At 43.4% G+C, this 20000-nt stretch overlaps 1 protein-coding gene across 1 annotated transcript in view; it reads left to right on the plus strand.

Moving 5' to 3' along the window:
- ptprfb (protein tyrosine phosphatase receptor type Fb) overlaps positions 1–20000 on the plus strand; it is a 247580-nt gene that overhangs the window by 153332 nt on the left and 74248 nt on the right. Inside the window, exons 9-13 of the mRNA XM_072669416.1 lie at positions 4190–4771; positions 5551–5684; positions 7023–7167; positions 10562–10867; positions 15586–15779. Coding sequence (XP_072525517.1) covers positions 4190–4771; positions 5551–5684; positions 7023–7167; positions 10562–10867; positions 15586–15779 — 1361 coding nt within the window. The remainder of the gene's footprint in view (positions 1–4189; positions 4772–5550; positions 5685–7022; positions 7168–10561; positions 10868–15585; positions 15780–20000) is intronic.

Consider the following 20000-nt stretch of genomic DNA (forward strand, 5'->3'; position numbering starts at 1 on the left):
GTGTTGATTGCGAGCTTCTGGGACTTCCTGGCTTTTTACTCGGGCCTGCTGGAGAAAATGAAAGGCTTTGCTTGCTCTTTAGATTATTCCGAGCGTGTGTTTACCCAGAGCAGCTGTCTGGAGCAGGCTGGTTGGTTTGGTCCCACCAGACCTTTCGGAGTCCAACCAGACGCTGTTCCACGTCCCTCAAGCCCACACATCCGTACACACACACACACACACACACACACACACACACACACACGGCCTGCATTATCAACCCCTGCCTCTATTGATTGCACTTTGCACTTCACCAATCAATATAGACTTGGAGAATGTCACAGACATTTATCTGGATGCGAGCGGCTAATCTTAGCGCCAGTGTTGTAAGCATACGTGTGTGTGTGTGTGTGTGTGTGTGTGTGTGTGTGTGTGTGTGTGTGTGTGTGTGTTCTCACCTGTGTTCACAATCTTTCATCTTTCATCTGTCAGCTTGTCTGGGTTTGGTCTCCTGAACACTGTGTCACATTATTGATATGAAAGTTTGTGTTTGTCGGAAAAATGAAGGTTCTTTATCAGATTCCATAGCAGAACCTCCCCTGGTAGCACAGTCAGTCTTGGCTTGTATACAGCTTTCTGATTGGACGTACAGTTTCTGCGTAGCAACGGAACCTTTACAGACTTTGTTCCTATAGGAATCAAAAGGTGCTGTACGTTTGTGCACCCTTCTTTTGCCACATTGTGATGCACATACACTGGTAACAACCACATTTGCGACACCTGGGCAACCAGCTGGGATGCCTGAGCAGCTGCCTAGCAACACCCTAGGAGCAACCTCATAGACAACACCATAGCAACCACCTGGAATAGCATGGCATCTGCCTTGCAACAACCTAGCATCCACTCTGCACCCTATCAATACCTGAGTAACCAGTTGGGATACCAGAGCAGCTGCCTAGCAACTCCATAGCCAACACCATAGTAACCACTTGAGATAGCATGGCATCTGCCTTGCAACCACCAAGCATCACCCTAGCATCCACTATGCACCCTACCAATACCTGAGCAATCAAGTGGGATACCAGAGCAGCTGCCTAGCAACACCCTAGGAGCAACTCCATAGCAAACACCACTGCAACACAATAGCAACCACATAACACCATAGCAACCACCTGGGATAGCATGACATCTGCATTGCAACCACCTAGCATTACCCTAGCATCCACCATGCAACCTAACAACACCATAGCAACTACCTGGGATAGCATGACATCTGCATTGCAACACCTAGCATCACCCTAGCATCCACCATGCAACCTACCAACACCATAGCACCAACACCACTTATCAACAGCATAGCAACCATCTGGTATAGCACAATATCTGCCTGACAACCACCTAAAGCACCATCTAGCAACCAGCCAGGATATCGTTGCAGCCATCTAACAACATCATGCCACCAGAACCGCTGTGCTACCTGGTTCTTTCGGTTGACAGATATCTATTTGATGGATGGTTCTTTAAATCAGTGATTCGCCAAAGTGGTCCAGCGCCTGTATCTGGCCTCCTTCTGGGTCAATTGTAAAGGCCAAATATGACCCGAGTTCTGGCCAGTGCAGTCTGTTACTTTTGGTTCCCCAAAGATCTTTTCAGTGGAAGGTTCTTTACGGCAGTGATTCAGCTAAACTCACTTCCCCTCCATCTGTCTGAGTTGGAGTGGGGAGCAAACATCTGGACTGTCTGGCAGGGGGGTCCCGGTTTAAGAACCACTGCTCACATGTGGGTAAAGAACCTCTTACGAGCTTAAAGAATCTGTGAACGTTCTTCACGAGGTTCTTTAGGGAACCAACAGTGGTTATTTTGTGGCATGGCCTAAAGAACCTCTTGTGGCCCAAGATCTGTTAATAATTTGGTGATTTTGGGTCACGGGGGTCCTGTTTGTCTGGGTCTGTGTGTATCTGTGTGGTGGTGGTCTCGACCTTGCTGCTTTTTCACTCTGTTATTTCTCACTCTCATCTCCATCTCACTAAACCTCCATCCTGCCAACCATTCAGAACCTCACCTCTCAGGTTGGTGTCCTTCACTTTTCATTCAGTCTGAATTGACCTGTGTTGACCTGTGGTGACCCTTCCTTCCCGAATCCAATCGATAAAGACTCTCAATGAGGCCGTTTCTGACCCTGAGGCCTCTTGAGTACTTCCATGCATTTCCATTAAAACCCATTACCCACTGACCAGCACTGGAACATCTATAGTGCATGCTTTGCTGTTTATTGTTGTGTTTGTGTTGTTTGTTTGTTTGTAGGGTTGGGCATTTTACAAATATCTACATTTATAAACAATTAATAATTGCATTTTAATTGAGAATATTTAAAAATATTATTAAACAAATATTAATTGTACTTTTTAAAATGATTAATTAGCTCTAAAGGTCCTCAAAGTGGGCTCGGAAAATTTGAAAAAATCAGTAAAATAAAAATATCAAGACCCCCAGTCCAGCGATCCAGCAGCCTATTTTTAATTTCCCGTTTTTGTGATATTATAAGAATCACATACATAATTACATACAGTATATGTCCTTACTGAGCCTCCAGCAGTGTAGCTACACCCATTCATACTGAAGTTATAAGTAGTGTTTTAGCCGGGACTCCTTTTTTTATTATTAACATTATTATTATTATTATTATTATTATTATTATTCAAATTTGACCCCACCCACTCACCGCATCTACATCGATCACTTGCATAGCCCCAAACACTAGACCGCCTCTCTAACGCAGCATTGCGTACATACTCCGCCAGTGCGCTCAGAGGAAAGCGCCGGACCCCCAGCAACGATACATCAGCCATCAGACGGCTGTACAATGCATTACAATGGGAGTGATGAGGGGAGAGAGTGCCATCTACCCACCCAGAATGTGCATGGCCAGTTGTGCTCTCTCAGGTTCCGGCTGCAGATCCGACTGCTTTTTGAATGAGACGCAAAACAGGGCGGCCAATCAGAACAGAGCTCATTTACATACATATGTCATCATATATATCATATGTCTGAACGAAAACAACAACAAAAATGTAAATCCTTAAAGGAAAAACATCAAAGTAAAAGTAAGGCCTGGACATTTGAATAGCCCCGCCCATCCCTGACTGTCAGTACCTTCCCTTAAAATTGGGATGGTGCAACTTCCCTCAACTTTTCCAGCCTCTGATGCTCCTTGTACTGTCACAGCCAAACCAGACAGTCTTACACACACACACACACACACACACACACACACACACACACACACACACACACACAGCCTGCGTTATCAACCCCTGCCTCTATTGATTGCACTTTGCACCTCGCCAATCAATATAGACTTGGAGAATGTCACAGACATTTATCTGGAGGCCAGGCGCAAAATCTTAAAGACACAACAACGAGGCGGTGCTGTCTGTCCGTCTGTCCGTCTGTCCGTCTCTCTGTCCGTCTGTCCGTCTGTCCGTCTGTGCTCACTCACTCTCTTTCACTTATGTTCACACACACATGCAGAACTAAGCAGCACTGACAATAGTGTCTATAACTCTGTATCTCTATAAATTGTATATGACTGTATAATCTTATATAGAGTTAATTACAGGTAGACACTCCTACTGACCGCTGACTTTATGTTTATTTGGGTTTATTCTAATGTTATATAGAGTTAATTACAGGTAGACACTCTCACTGACAGCTGACTTTATGTTTATTTGGGTTTATTCTAATGTTATATAGAGTTAATTACAGGTAGACACTCCTACTGACCCCTGACTTTATGTTTATTTGGGTTTATTCTAATGTTATATAGAGTTAATTACAGGTAGACACTCTCACTGACCACTGACTTTATGTTTATTTGGGTTTATTCTAATGTTATATAGAGTTAATTACAGGTAGACACTCTCACTGACCACTGACTTTATGTTTATTTGGGTTTATTCTACTGTTATATAGAGGTAATTACAGGTAGACACTCTCACTGACCACCGACTTTATGTTTATTTGGGTTTATTCTAATGTTATATAGAGTTAATTACAGGTAGACACTCTCACTGACCACTGACTTTATGTTTATTTGGGTTTATTCTAATGTTATATAGAGTTAATTACAGGTAGACACTCTCACTGATCACGGAATGGATCCTATTTCAGGTATATTGACATTAATCCTTTCTCTCTGTAACCCTTTTAGCTCTCCCTAAACCTCCGACGTCTCTGACCGTGACGGAAACGACGGCCACCAGCGTGACTCTGACCTGGGACTCTGGTAACCCTGAACCCGTTTCCTATTATATGATCCAGTATCGTTCCAAAGCCACGGACAACAGCTTCCAGGAGGTGGACGGCGTGGCCACGACCCGCTACAGCATCGGAGGCCTCAGCCCTTATTCGGAATACGAATTCAGGGTCATGGCAGTCAATAACATCGGCCGGGGGCCTCCCAGCGACCCAGTGGAGACCCGTACGGGTGAACAGGCGCCATCCTCGCCGCCCCTCAGCGTCCAGGCCCGCATGCTGAGCGGCAGCACCATGCTGGTGCAGTGGGAACCCCCAGAAGAACCGAATGGCCAGATCCGAGGATACAGGATCTATTACACCACCGATCCGGATGCCCAGCTGAGCGCGTGGCACAAACACAACACCGACGACAGCCGGCTCACCACCATATCCGGCCTCATCACCGACGTCACGTACAGCCTCCGCGTGCTGGGCTTTACTTCTGTGGGCGATGGTCCTCCGTCTGACGTTCTGCAAGTCAAGACACAGCAGGGAGGTGTGTTCCTAATATATTAATATAATTGAATATATTAATTACTGTTATTAATGGTGTAAAGTCATATAATTCCATTTAATTTTTACAAAATTACAAAAATTACAAAAAAGTGATTTTAAAGTTATTTAATTACTATTTTTATAATAATAATAAGAATAGTAATTATTGTTATATTTATTATTATTATTATTATTATTATTATTATTATTATTTCTAGATAAAATAACTGCAAAGACAAACATAAAAATAACCTAATAAACTTAGAACATTTTACCCATATTAAGAATGACGTTTATATGTAACGTTTTTTATTATATATTATATATATATATATTTATTATATATATATATATATATATACATTTTTTTTTTTTAAACAATTGTCTTCTTGTTTTCTAAATAATGAATTATGAAGTGACATATATCTTCACTTCCTTAAATAGGAGTAACTCTTTTCGACATACATATCTATTGTTTGTTATTTTCTAATAACTCTCCTAACACTAATTAATAACTAGCAAAAACAAAACCTTCTTATTCTGATCTCGTCTGTAAGTTATTCACTTTAATTATAAATTTAATATGACATAACCTAAATGATTGAAGTGACTGATTGTGGCAGTGTTGAAGTCTGCAGTGTGTGTGTGTGTATGTGTGTGTATGTGTGTATGTATGTATGTATGTGTGTGTGTGTGTGTGTGTGTGTGTGTGTGGTGTTCTCTGCTGAGCCGCGGTTCAGTTGGTTGTTTTGTTTTTCTCCACTTTCCCACGTTCTCCAGTCCCAGCACAGCCGTCCAGGTTCGAAGCCGAGGCTGAACTGGACACTCGGATCATGCTGAAGTGGCTTTGGCCCGTCCAAGACCCAATCACAAAGTACGAGCTTCAGTACTGGGAGGACGGATCAGAGAACAAGGTTTGGCATCGTTTCAGACTCTTTTCCACACGCGCAACAGTTCTCTCGCACGCTCTCTCTCTCTCTCTCTCGCACGCTCTCTCTCTCTCGCGCTCTCTGTTGATGCACTCGGGCTTACATGTGGGGGAGATATTGAGTGTACTGTGACTGTGGGCCATGGCTGCGAATCAAAGATAGTGAAAATTGACATTTCACAAAATGACTGCAGGCAACAGAAAAGTCTGGAAGTGGGTTGATTTCCAGAATTTACCCTGAAGATCGTTCTTTGGTTTAAAAAAAAATGGACGTTTTAATCAATGCCCACTGACAACAGAGCCGGCTCTTGGCAAATAAATGGCGTGCCATTTGGAGGAGATGGTAATTCGGGCCACATTGAGAGCAGATGCCTTTTGAATGCTCTGATCATTCATTATTCTGGCGGCCGCGTCCGTATGCTAATGCTACACGTTCGGCTGCGAGAAGTGTGATATTAAGGAGCAACTGTAGGTTGTTTGGTCACGGGCGCCAGATAAGGACGCCTTTGAGAAGAGAGCGAAGGACGCAAAGTTTTAAAGAACCCGTTTCCCACGTTTCCCTTTAATGGTGTTTTATTTATTTGAGGTTTGTTTCTAAGAATTGTGTGGTTTTATGTAGCAGAAACAAAAAAGGGAGGCGATTACTGACCTCTCTCAACATCTCCGAATTAAACAGGCTGTTAATGATGTTTTCCACTTACTGTGCCTGAATATCCATAAACAGTGTGTTAATGTATTGTTTATATGATCATAAAAACAATAAATTGACTGTTTTTGCTGATAACTTATGTAACTTATATATATAGTGTTTTTGTGAACTACAGAGAAGCAAATCAGAGTTATTTACATACAGTTTTTTTAGGGCTTTAGTGAACCCCCTGGCCATATAATGAATCAGAATATATATATATATATATATATATATATATATATATATTCGGGCTGGGCGATATGGTAAGAATATCACAATAATTTTCGCAATACACAATATTTATCATGATACATATAAAGATCAGATTCTTATAAACTACTGTATATGTGTGTGTGTGTATATATATATATATATATATATATATATATATATATATATATACACACACACACACACTTTATATATATATATATATATATATGTATCCATACATATATATATATATATATGTATCCATATATATATATATGAATTCATATATGTTCAGCATCAATGGGCGGAGCTTAGCTACTATAATGAAAATGCGTTTAATGAAAAAAAACAAAAAAAGAAAGAAAAGTTGGGTTTTCTGTTATACGGACTCTTGTGCTTTATTTTTCCTCTTTCCCTCAGATCCTGGTCACCTTCGACCCAGCTGGTTCCTATGCTGTGGAAGGCCTGAAGCCAGACACGCTGTACAAATTCTCCCTGGCGGCTCGCTCCGAAATGGGCCTGGGGGTCTTCACCAAGCCCATTGAAGCCAGGACCGCCCAGTCCAGTGAGTGCTCTCCTCTTTCTCTGTCACATCGACTAACCTAGAAAAATCACCCGGCTGCTCAGGGCTGGCCCAAGATGCCCCCCCCCTCCCCCCTCCTCCTTTCACTAGCCTTTGTCTGCTGTCTGCCATTAATTATCCCACACTTCTGAGCGAGGGAATACCTTTGTTCACTGACAAGGGCAGAAGGTACGTTCGGTATGTGTGTGTGTGTGTGTGTGTGTGTGTGTGTGTGTGTGTGTGTGTGTGTGTGTATGCTCGTGCAGCCATCTCCGCAGCTTCAGTTCACTTAAAACGAGCCATTGGCTCGTCCGTCCGGCCCTGTGATGTTAACAACCAGAGCGGATGAAGCTCTTTGTGAACAGCTGGATCGATCCTGGTGAACATCAGAATACAGAATTAATAAAGATAAAAGGATAAAAGGCCTTTTATTGTTATTAATTCTGCATTTTAGAAGAACAGTGGACATCAGAACTGTGGAACCACACTGAAAAGCCTTATTACATAATAAATCCGAGCTTCTTCTATTTTAGACTCCTCAGTAGCTTTCCACGCGCTCGCCGATCTCTCGAGCAGCTTCACGAGGAGCCTCCTGGGACGCTTCTCCAACATGCTTGAGGATACACGCATGATCACTCCATACTGGATCAGAAAAACAAGCTGTTTTTAGAATACAGTATCTCAAAAGCGCCAAATACGCTGTTTATGCACTACATGGCCAAATGTTTGTGGACACCCCTTCTAATGAGTGCATTCAGCTAATTAATGCTGACACAGATGTGCAAATGCACACTTGCACACTTACACACAGCTTGTCTAGTCACTGTGGAGAAGAACTGCCAATAGAATAGGACTCTCTGGAGCAGGTAATAAACATGAAGCTATTGGCACCATGCTGCCTAATGCCAGGCGTGGGCTAGAGGGGTATAAAGCCCCCCAGCATTGATGGTGCTCCATCCAATTAGGATAAAACCCATGAAGGTGGGACAAGACCCATATAAAATGATAAAATAAAAGAGATATAAAATAATTATATAAAAAAACTACTAAAATAATATATTTTAATATATAAAATAAATACAAAAGTTAATTGATAAATTATTTTTAGTATGTATATCATTTTTATTTTTTTATTTATTAAAAATGTCAGTTAATTCACGTATACAGTGGCTATTAAACACGTTTGCAATCAAGCTGAGGTGTTGAGGTGTCTCTTCGTCCTGCCGTCCCGCTGCACCTGAAGTGAACTCCAGTAAATGCTGGAGGTTCTGGCCGTCGTGTCCCAGCATGGCCCTCATCTTTTACCTGTCTGTTAGATCCTCCTCTCTTCACCCACACCTGTCTCTCACCCATCACACACCCCGGAATGAAACCCACTTTGATCTCGGACACATCTGTCAGCAGCTGCAGAGATCCAGATCCAGGTTGCGGAGTCTGTCAGCACACTCAGCAGCCGCTCACGCCTTCTTTTACCGGTAACTCGTTACCTTGTTGGAGGTCTTCTGGCGGCCGTCCCACTGTCAGCAGATTGAGGGCCACCTGACGAGCGTGTCCGCACCCCCTCCCCCCCCAGCTCCATCAGCACTCCCTCATCTGTTCTGGTTGTTAACTAAAGCAGGCCGGAGGTTCCCATCACAGTCGTCGCCGTCATCATCATCATCAGATCCCCTCTGCCTGATCTCCTGCTGCCCTCTGCCATCTTCATATGCACCCCCCTTATATATACACACACTGCATTTATATATATATATATATATATATATATATAATTTACACCACCATCTTGTTTCTACACTCACTGTCCATTCTTTCAGCTCCACAGACCATACAGCAGCACTGTGTAGTTCTATAAGTCCAGACTCTGTTATCAGCCTCACCCTGTTTGTTCCTTAATGCTCAGGACCCCACAGGACGGACCACCACAGAGCAGACTGTAGTATTTGGGTGGTGGGTCAGACTGACTGACCTGGTGGACAGACACCGTGTTTAAGCACTCCAGCAGCACTGCTGTGTCTGATCCACTCGTATCACCAGCCCAACACACACTACTAACACACTCGCCACCATCAGGTCAGTCAGTGTCACTGCAGTGCTGAGAATGACTGACCCACCACCTAAAAATACTACAGTCTGCTCTGTGGTGGTCTGTACTGAAAGGAGGAGGCTGATAACAGAGTCGGCAGAGAAACAGATGGACACAGTCTGGACTTATAGACCTACACAGTGCTGCTGTATGGTCAGTGGAGCTGATAGAATGGACAGTGAGTGTAGAAACGAGGAGGTGGTGTTTTTATTTATATATATATTTATATATAACCTTACTGTTATAGATGTATCGCTTTGCCCTGTATATATTTGTACCTGTTTAAAGTGCATGACCGTGTGTATTGATGTGAGTGTATGTTCTGGTTTGATGCTGCTGTTTTAGTTATTTGTGTTTTTAGTTGTTTTTATTTATTTAATTACATTTTTGGGCCTCTGGGCTGAGGAGAGTTGGCCGGGTTCACCTGCGGCGACTTCATTAAAGAAAGCATTTCTCCAGCCTGGCTTATCACACTCATTCAGAAGTAGTGGAGGGTCCAGGACAGGACAGCTAACACACACACACACACACACACACACACTAATACACACTTACACACGCTCACATCTCTTCTCAGCTGCCACTAACCCTGACACTTGGAACCCTGACAAATGCAATAGCCAAAGAGCCGGCTAGTGAATGTGCGAGTGAACAACCATCAAACACACACACACACACACACACACAGGGGACCCTCTGTTCTAAACACACACAAAGGCGAGCGTAAATGGGGTGATTGACTGATGACTGTCTCATGGCATCAGCCTCAGTGTTGCTGTGTTTTGTAGTGCCATAGATTACTGCAGGCTCCTTTGTTCTTTCTCAGAGAGTGGAATTAGTTCTGATTGGAAACGGCCGGAGATCTAGATTAGGTGAAATCAGGCTTGAAGATGCCGTCAGGAAGCAGAAAACCTCAGACGGAGGGTGGCGAGAGCATCAGATCAGATTAGAACGGTCATTTAACACAAAGATAAATGAGTTAATATGTGTATATGTCCAAATGAAGTTATGCATTCAGCACCCATTGCTGACACAGCTTGTCTAGTCCCTGTAGAGAAGAAGTACTGCCAATAGAATAGGACTCTCTGGAGCAGATCAACATCACGAACCTATTGGCTCCATGCTGCCTAATGCCAGGCGTGGGCTATAGAGGGGTATAAAGGCCCCCAGTTAAAAACAAAAAAAAGTTTCAGCAGACGATCAGCTGACCCAGGCCCACGCTCTGACCTCCCAGCCCAGACGCACTGCTTGCTTTGCATTGTTTTAATTTTGCCTGATGCCCCCCTCCCTTGCCTTGCCCCCCTCCCCCTTTAGCCCCCTCCGCCCCTCCTCAGGACGTCCGCCTAGAGAGTTTGAGCTCCACCAGTTTAAAGGTGAGTTGGGTGGCTCCGCCCGCAGCCAGCCGCCACGGCGCCATCGTGCGCTACAGTGTTAGCTACCAGGCGGTGAACGGGGAGGACACCGAGCGGCACGAGGTGAAGGACATCGGGGCGGACGCCCTCAGCTACGTGCTGGAGGGGCTGGAGAAGTGGACGGAGTATAAGGTGTGTGTGAGGGCCCACACTGACGTGGGCCCTGGCCCTGAGAGCTCGCCTGTGCGCATCAGAACCAAGGAGGACGGTAGGTCTGAAACTGCAGCACCTGTTGGACCTTAGCTTCATCCTTCCTCAGCTTCTTCATCTTCCTCACCTGCTCTTGGAGGACCGCTGTCTGACCTCTAACCTGTGTGTTTAAACCTTCTGCTGCTTCCAGCTTCTCACAGCTAACCTCTTTAATCTCGGCCCATTAGCAGGCCTGGACTGCTCGTCACCGGGGGTGCTCTGAACCAGTGTGTAAACACCAGAGCAAATCTTTAATGAGTTGTTTGTTTATTTGTTTACTTATTTACCCAGTGTCCACCCTAATTTTGCATGTTAGCCAATTACCCCACCCACTCGTTAGTACTGTCCCCCATCATACTGGGAAGGAGAGCACTGACACCTCCCATCCAGAGAGAGCAAGGCCAGTTGTGCTCTCCCAGGCTCCGGCTGCCGATGGCAGGCAGCATGCCCCCTTCTCTTAGCTTGTCTAGTCCCTGTAGAGAAGTACTGCCAATAGAATAGGACTCATGACCCTATTGGCACCATGCTGCCTAATAATGCCAGGAGTGGGCTATAGAGGGGTATAGCTCTCTGGGGATGAGGTGGAGTGGTGATCATCCTCCAACATCCTGACTTCACTAATGTTCTTGTCACTAAATGCCATCAGATCAGTGGTTATCCTGTCTGAGCCACTGACCTGCCCAGCAATCCACCCCTCAAAGCCAGAGTCTTCCTGTGCATCCCGCCTCAGTCCTGCTCTCCCTCTTGTTTTCCAAGCGGATTTGCTCAGCCGTTTCAGCTGTGTTCTGGGCGACGGTAACGCTGTCGGAGTCTCTTGGAAAGCTAACGTCGTCACATCCTCGGCCTCTGTTTGTGTTTGATGGTTGAGCGACGGAGAGCCGAAGCCTAGTTGCCTAATTCCGGATATGCAGGCCTTTAGCAGAGAACACGCGGGTTAGTCCCGAAATAACAGGATTTACTCTGCTCCTCTGAGCATGCAAGGCTTGTATTTTACACACACACACACACACACACACACACACACACACACACACACACACACACACACACTCTCAGCTCTCTCCTCCCAGGCCGAGGCTTTGTCCCACGCCCTTCTCTCCAGCGGCCGAATGGAGCGGCGACTCAGTTTCAGTTGGTCGTGCTGGGTAGTTGACCTCTGTGACCTTTTCATCGCTCGCTTTATCCAGCTCCAGATTCCTAAACTTCAGCCTTGAGTAACAAACCTGTAAAGACTTTTATTAAATGATTTAATTATTTTTATCAAATAGATTTCCACAATCAGGAATGATAATATTGATGAGTGAAACTGTGGCATTTACCCCCATTTAACCACCCGGACTGAAATCTCTGGGCTTAGTCTAGTGCTGAAAATGGTTCTGTAATTACTGTCGTTTGTGTTTCTGAGTTCTGAATTATTTAGTGTCTATTATGACTAGGTCAGCAGTTACTATTAGTATTATCCACTATGAATTATTCAGTTCCTACTGTGAGTAATTCAGTATTCAAACTGAATTATAAAGTATCCGCTATGATTTATTCAGTATCTGCTATGAATAATAAAGTATTGATTATGAGTAATTCAAAATCCACTATGAATTATTCACTATCCACTACACATTATTTAGTATCCACTATAATTTACCCAAAACTACTGTGAATGATTCAGAATATACTATGAATTATTTTGTATTCCCTATGAATTACTTAATATCTACTATGAATTATTCAGACTCTATATTTCTTTTTTGGTATCCACTATGAATTGAATGAATACTATAAATGATACAGAACCTACTCCATTATGAATTATTCAGTATCTGCTGTGAATTACTCAGTAACTACTATATCCACTATAAAATATTTAGAATCTACTATGAATTATTTTGTATTCACTATAAATTACTTAATACCTACTATGAATTGTTCAGACTCTACAGTTCTTTTTAGTATCCACTATGAATTACCCATAATTTATTAAATTATTCAGAATCTACTATGAATTATTTTGTATCCATTATGAATTACTCACTATCCGCTGTGAATATCTACTATGAAGTATTCAGAATCTCATAAAATATTTTAGTATCCACAATGAATTACCCAAAAATTACAATGAATACTATAAATGGTTCAGAACCTACTATGAATTACTTTGTATCCATTATGAATTACTAAATATAATCCATGAATTATTCCGTATCCACTGTAATTCAAAATCCACTATGAATTATTCAGTATCTGCTATGAGTAATTAAGTATTGATTGAGTAATTTGAAATCAATTGAAATGAATTATTCACTATCCACTACAAATTATTTACTATCCACTATGAATTACTCAGTAACTACTACATCTACTATGAAATATTCAGTATCCACTATGAATTATTTTGTATTCACTATAAATTACTCAATATCTACTATGAATTATTCAGACTCTACAGTTCTTTTTAGTATCCACTATGAATTACCCCAAATTAATTCAATTAGTCAGAATCTACTTTGCATTATTTTGTATTCATTATGAATTACTCACTATCCACTGTGAATATCTACTATAAAGTATTCAGAATCTCATAAAATACTTTAGTATCCACTATGAATTACCCCAAAATTGAATACTATGAATACTATAAATGGTTCAGAATCTACTATGATTTATTTGGTATCCACTATGAATGATTCTGTGTTGTCTACGATGCTAATGTGTAAGCTCGGTGTTACAGTGCAGGACTGACTTGTTTAGAATGAACTCCAGTGTGTTTTATTGTGTCTGGTCTGATCAGTGTATCTGCTGAATATGGGAGATTACAGTGGACCGTAAGAAAAGCTTGTTGCTGTAGTGTTGAACATGAGCTGAAATGTGTGTGTGTGTGTGTGTGTGTGTGTGGTTGTGAGATGTGTGATCCAGATTAGGTGTAAAAACACTGGAGAATTCCCTTAAAGGGGTTAAAAGCCCATAGTACGCTACTGCCACCCCACCACTGTCCCCAGGCAGCGGCCCTCGGTTCCTCCTGGTGTGTTTTTTTGCTATGATTAGAAGATCTGCTCGCAGCTCCCAGGAGGCCATCGTCTATAATTAATATGTTTGAAGTTGCTGCAACTCAGCTGATTTCCCTGCTATAATTAACAACTTCTCCACTTTGTTTATCTGCACGTTCCTCTTCACTGTCCTTGATCCCCCGGCCCCTCTGCGGCGCTCAGGCGAGGGCTTGCTTTTTCTGCTTCTCGTGTGCAGGTGGTGGAGTGTGTTCTACCGGCTGTAGAGAGAGCTGAGAACACGGGACGGCCCTTCTTAGCTGTTCAGGAAGAATTTATACTGCGTCTCCTCAGCCAGACGCCTCGTGTAGCTTTCGCGGCCTCGCAGGAAGCTGTAAATGGAGCAGGGGTGGTTTATGGGGGAACTCGACGAAGCAGATGTTCGCTCACGGCCCTCCAAATGCCACGCTTATCACCCATGAGCAGGTGTGATAGACGCTCATTCAGTATACGCTACGTGTCCAAAAGTTTGTGGACACCCTTTCTAACGAATGCATTCAGCTACTTCACATTGCACCCATTGCTGACACAGATGTGCAAATGCACACACTCACACAGCTTGTCTAGTCCCTGTAGAGAGGAAGTACTCTTGGGGGCAGATAGACATGATGACCCTAGTGGCACCATGCTGCCTAATGCAAGGGGTGGGCTATAGAGGGGTATAAAGCCCACCAGCATTGAGGAGCTGTGGAAGAACTGTGTTCTCTGGAATGATGGTGGTGGTGGTGGTGGTGAAGCTCCATCCAGCACTTTTGGGCTGAGTTGGGCAGTTGGGGAAGATGAGGTGGAGTGGTCAGCATCATCCAACATCCTGACTTTTCCCATAAAGCGGTTGTAGAGTGTGGTGACCTTAAAGTTAAAGTCTCCTCCTTCATAAAAGTGAAGTGCAGCTTGTTCCAGCTGTCTGTGCAGAAAGGCTGTGGAAGCGCGTCCGAGTGTTTGAGGCTCTGCTAAAAACAGAAAAATGCACTTAGGCCTGAATCGGCGGCGTCTGTGGAGATTGGGATGGAGATTTATTTGCGGGTTTAAACCTAAAATGCTACTTTGATGCTTTTCTCACATCTAAAGCTCATCTTACATCGGCCTCGGCCTGCCTTATAACTCTCAGCTCCACCAACGCTGCTCTACTGCTGCCGCACTTTCAAGACTGTGCTTTCAGTGCTTACCCCCCCTCCACCCCCACCGACTTTAATGGCATTCTTCTGTACCTCTGTACCTATTAATCTGACTCGTTCAGCTCTGTTCCTCCTAACCTCTCTTTTTTTGGTGTCTGAATCCAATTACAGTCGTGAGAGTGTGAGAATGATGCTTTGTCAAAAGTTTGTGGACACCACTTCTAATGAGCTTATTCTGACTGCTGACACTGGTGTTCAGTTGTACATCCAGTTGTTTTTAGATCATCTCTCTAGAAAGGCAGTGATGCTCTGGAGAAGCTTCACATCTTCACATGACCCTAAGGTCACCGTGCCCAATGCAGAGCGTGGGCTAGAAGGGGTATAAAGACCCCCAGCTTCGGGCTGTGAGGTTCTCTGGAGTGGTAAAGCTCCAGTTTATACCTTTGGGAGTTAGAGTGTCAGAACTAATCATCCAATGTCACCTGAGTTTAGAGAGCTTTGGAGAACATTGGATAAGCAGGTGTCCATAAACTTTTGACCATTTAACAGCGTGTGTAACGGTGATCATATACTGTCTGTTTCAGTGCCTGGTGCTCCTCCTCGGAAGCTGGAGGTCGAGGCTCTGAACTCCACGGCCATCCGGGTGACCTGGAAGCCCCCGCTGTCCGTAAAGCAACACGGTCAGATCCGAGGATACCAGGTGATCTTCTCGCGGCTGGAGAATGGAGAACCGAGAGGGCAACCAAACATCTTGGACGTGGCTCTGCCAGAGGCTCAGGTACTACGGTTTTGCACTTCCCCCTTCATTTCCCCACTCACAGTGACCAGACGGTTGCTCTGACTCTTACACTACATGTCCAAAAGTTTGTGGACGCCGCTTCTTATAAAGGCTCTCCCATAACTGGCACAGCTTGTTCACACACACAACATCCACACCTGGGCCTAAGGTCACCATGCCCAAAGCCAGGCCTGGTTTAGGGGGGGCATAAATCCCAGCATTGGGGCACTGTGGGCTTCTCTGAAGTAATGATGGACTAATCATTCAACATCAGTACCTGACCCCACTGATGCTCTTGCTCTTATGTGGCTGAATGCAATCAAATCCTCCTCACTGTAGTGCTCCAGTATCCAATGTAAAGGAGTAGAGGCTATTTCTGCAGCAGGTGAGGACAAGGTCACGGTTAATACCCTTGATTTTGGGAGTCAAGTTAGGTGTCCACAAACTTTTGGCTAAAAAGTGAATAATAACCCAATGCAAAGTATTAAAAGTGTATTGTTTTCAGTGCAATTTCAGCCTCACCACCGGGGGGGCTCTGTGTGGGGCATGTCAGATTTCACCTTGACCTCTTGACCCCACAGCTCTTTCTATGTGTTTCCATGTGTTTTCCTCTCCCCATCGCTTTCGGATTTCTAGGAAAGCAGTGAAACCAGATTCCGGCCGTTTTCCTTCCCCGTCGTTACCAGGAGCAGCGTGTATTCGTGTATTAATGGGGACTGATGTTTGTGGAGGGGGGCGGGGGGTCTTTCTTTTTTCATGTGAACTTCCGTGAACTGTGCTGTCCCAGCTTTATCGCATGTGCACTGCCTTGTTCCTCTGTTTATAAATACTATTTATTTATTTATTTATTTATCGCCCCTCTCCGCCGCCGCTGCCGCTACCACCGCGCTCCGACTCATGTTGCATTAATGCGAGGAAGATTCGCGAACGGCCCGGAGAAACGAGGGTGCGCTGAGATGGAAGGGAAGATAGTAATCCTTAAGAGGGATTCAGATTTTCATGAATATCTTAACGCAGGCACTCTGGTGGAGGAAAGAGGGATCAGGCCCCGGAGCGCTTGGCTGCTTCGGCACGGCGGATTGTTAGCCGGGAATTATTGTGCGCGGACACGTGTTCCTTCATGCCCTTGATGCCCCCAACAAGAGTCTCTAATTTACCTGTATAAGCATCCCTCTCCACCGCGCCGGCAGGGTGAATACACAAGCAGAGCAGAGCAGAGCGAGTGTGAGGGAGGCGTTTATTGTCCTCAGCAGGTTTTAGTGGTCTCGGATGATGCACTGGTGACCGGAGGCGTTCAGCACAGCAGTAAACACCCAGGCGTGAGGACGCTTTAAAGGGGTACTTTGTCAGGGGGAAAAAATACCTTTGCACAGCCCCCCCCACCCCCCCGCTACCCCCTTACCCCAGCATAGTCAACCAGCACATGTTGGTGGCCGAACTCTGCTTCATTAGTTCACACTGAAGGCTAATGACGCTAACAAGCAGTGGAATGCCTAAATCATCACACACACTCTCCATAAAGCCTGTGCAGGTGATCTCTAATAGGCCTGATTGTGTTTTTTGACACTTTATGACTGTTATCTAGAACATGGACTACAATACAGCTACTAAGAAAATGTAGTAAACATGAAAAAACACCAATATAAACAAATATTAAAGACAATAAACAATATTTAAGAGAATAATAAAAGACAACGGTCATGTAAAACCAGACCGTAACACTGATTATGTGAATAAGACAATATGTAAATACATAATGATTTATTATTTATTATTTTATTGTTTTATTTTATTATATTATACCCTGGAATATTGGAATTGCACACATTTGAATTCTAAAAAATGTCAATGAAAATAGAATAAAACTAGTTTGTAATATTTACTTTTTACATTCTGTAAGTTGTTTATGTGTATATTATAAAAAAAGTAAATAAAAATGTAATGTGCCTGATTCTAAAATATATATACTTATATATATGTATAAGTTAATGTATGATGTAAAATAATTAAGAACATGTTAATATGAGTGATTCCTAAATGTTGGAGTTATTAGGAAGTTTGTATTATTTTTTGTTAAGATATAACAAAGTTTATTTCTAGTATTAATCATCTTTCAGAAGTGCAGAGTTTATTTATTTTTTTAAACAACATGGTAAACATGGTAAATACAAAATAATATATTGTACATTTTTGTACTAGAAAGTAATTTATTAAGTAAAATATTTAAATATGTATGTTTAGTTGTAAATTTATATAAAATTAGAAAAAAATGTTAATGTGATGTGTGATTCCAAATTGTTACATGTAATAGCACAGATAATTAAGATAGATTAAATCTATAAAACCTAAACATATTATAGATAAAACATCTATAAATAGCTTTGGTCAGTTTTGAATATGTATATCTACTCTGTAATGTTGTTAATTTATGTAAAATAATAACAAATGGATAATATGATTCCAAAATTGTGGAGGTATTAACACTAATAATGTAACTATAATAAAATGAATGTCCAGAATTAATATTTCTAAATATTAAAAAAAAAAGTAAATTAATGTAAATAAAATAACAAAAATTGTTCATATGCAAGAAGATTCTGAAATTGTGAATTTTTTAGCTCAGATAATTAAGTAAATTAAAATAAATTAAATTATGAAACATTTGACCTCAAAACCAGACAAAAATAGGTTGTTTATTCACTGCATTATTTACTATGTATCATTTTATTCGCTGTTTTTAAAGTATTGATTAAAACCTCTGAGAACAGCTTTCTGTGACTACTTCAGTATTCAAATCATTATAAAAGTTCAAGTTTTTCCAAACTTTTGAATGCTGGTGTAATTTAGCCTCCAGTGCAAAACTAAACACGCCCCCATATATCAGCTGGGGTGGGAGGGGAGGGCGGGGGCTGTGTAAATGTCACTTTTCAGCAAACTTATAATTTTATAAGGTCAGCAGCCTGAGCGCCAACAGCAGCGCGACAGCAGCGCGACAGCAGCGGTCAGAAGCGACACTAAACAAAGCAGACGAACTCCAGATGACCCTCCTGTTTGCACAACACCAGAACACCCGCTGTGGGTCTACCGTTAACATGAGCCCGTTATTGCGCTCCCGGTCGGCTCGTAGGCACGTGGACGGGAGCGGGCCGGGCCAGGGCGAGGCGAGGCGGGCCGCTGGGGGGGACGTCCGGGAGTTTACTGCAGCGCCTGACTCATTAGTCCTGGGCTCGTTTCTCAGACCTCACACCTTTAACACGGGCTGTCGTTAAAATTTTATTTCCGTACAGAACTGATGATGTTCTCGGGGCTCTCAGCAGCACTTTCCCTCCCTCTCATACACACCATCGCTCACACACTCTCACACACTCTCACACACTCTCACACACTCCCATTCAGGCCCTCCTGTGTCTTAAAAGAGCCGGAGCAGAGCTCCGAGCCTCCCTCGCTGTGGTGCAGCTGGTGGAGGGAGGAGAGAGAGTGATGAAAATCCGTTGTGTATTGTGTAACACTAATGGCTTGGCGGAGTGGTTGCGCGCTTGCTTTGATAAATGGCCCGTAGTGCTTTTCTCCACTACAGAAGACTTCAGATTTCACAAGACGTCCATTCCTGTTCTTCCTCCGCTGCCAGTTGTCCATTTTTAATACCTGCCATTTCCCTGCAGCCTCCCGAGACGACTAACTGAGCTCACAGCTGCCTAGCTGAGAACCTTAAAGGGACAGTTCAGCCAACAGTCCCCCTTCCCTGGACCCTATATACGCCGGACACCCCTTTACTGACTAGTCTACTGCCAATACAATAGGACTCTCTGGAGCAGATCAACACCATGACCCTAATGCCAGGTGTGGGCTAGTAGAGGGGTGGGTGTAAAGCCTAAAGCCCCCCAGCAGCATTGAGCTGTGGAGCAGTGGAAGAACTGTGCTCTCTTGGTATGATAGTGGTGGTTCACATCCAGTACTTTTAGGTTGGCATGAGGTGTGGTGGAGATCATTTAGCATCCTGACCTCACTAACGCGATGCAATCAATCAAATCCTCACAGCAATGCTCCACCAAAATTGAATAGAAGACCGTAGAGACAGTTAGAGACTCCAATAAAAGCGAGGAGAATCTCTTTCAGAAGAAACGAGAAATGAGCAGGTGTCCCAATACTTTTGTCAAAAAAGTATAAAACTAAAGCAGCCGATCTGAACCTTGTTCTGGATGAGAGGGGGGCGTTCTCACC

The sequence above is a fragment of the Salminus brasiliensis genome, chromosome 23 (genome assembly GCF_030463535.1).
Source record: "Salminus brasiliensis chromosome 23, fSalBra1.hap2, whole genome shotgun sequence".
Classification (NCBI taxonomy): Eukaryota; Metazoa; Chordata; class Actinopteri; order Characiformes; family Bryconidae; genus Salminus; species Salminus brasiliensis.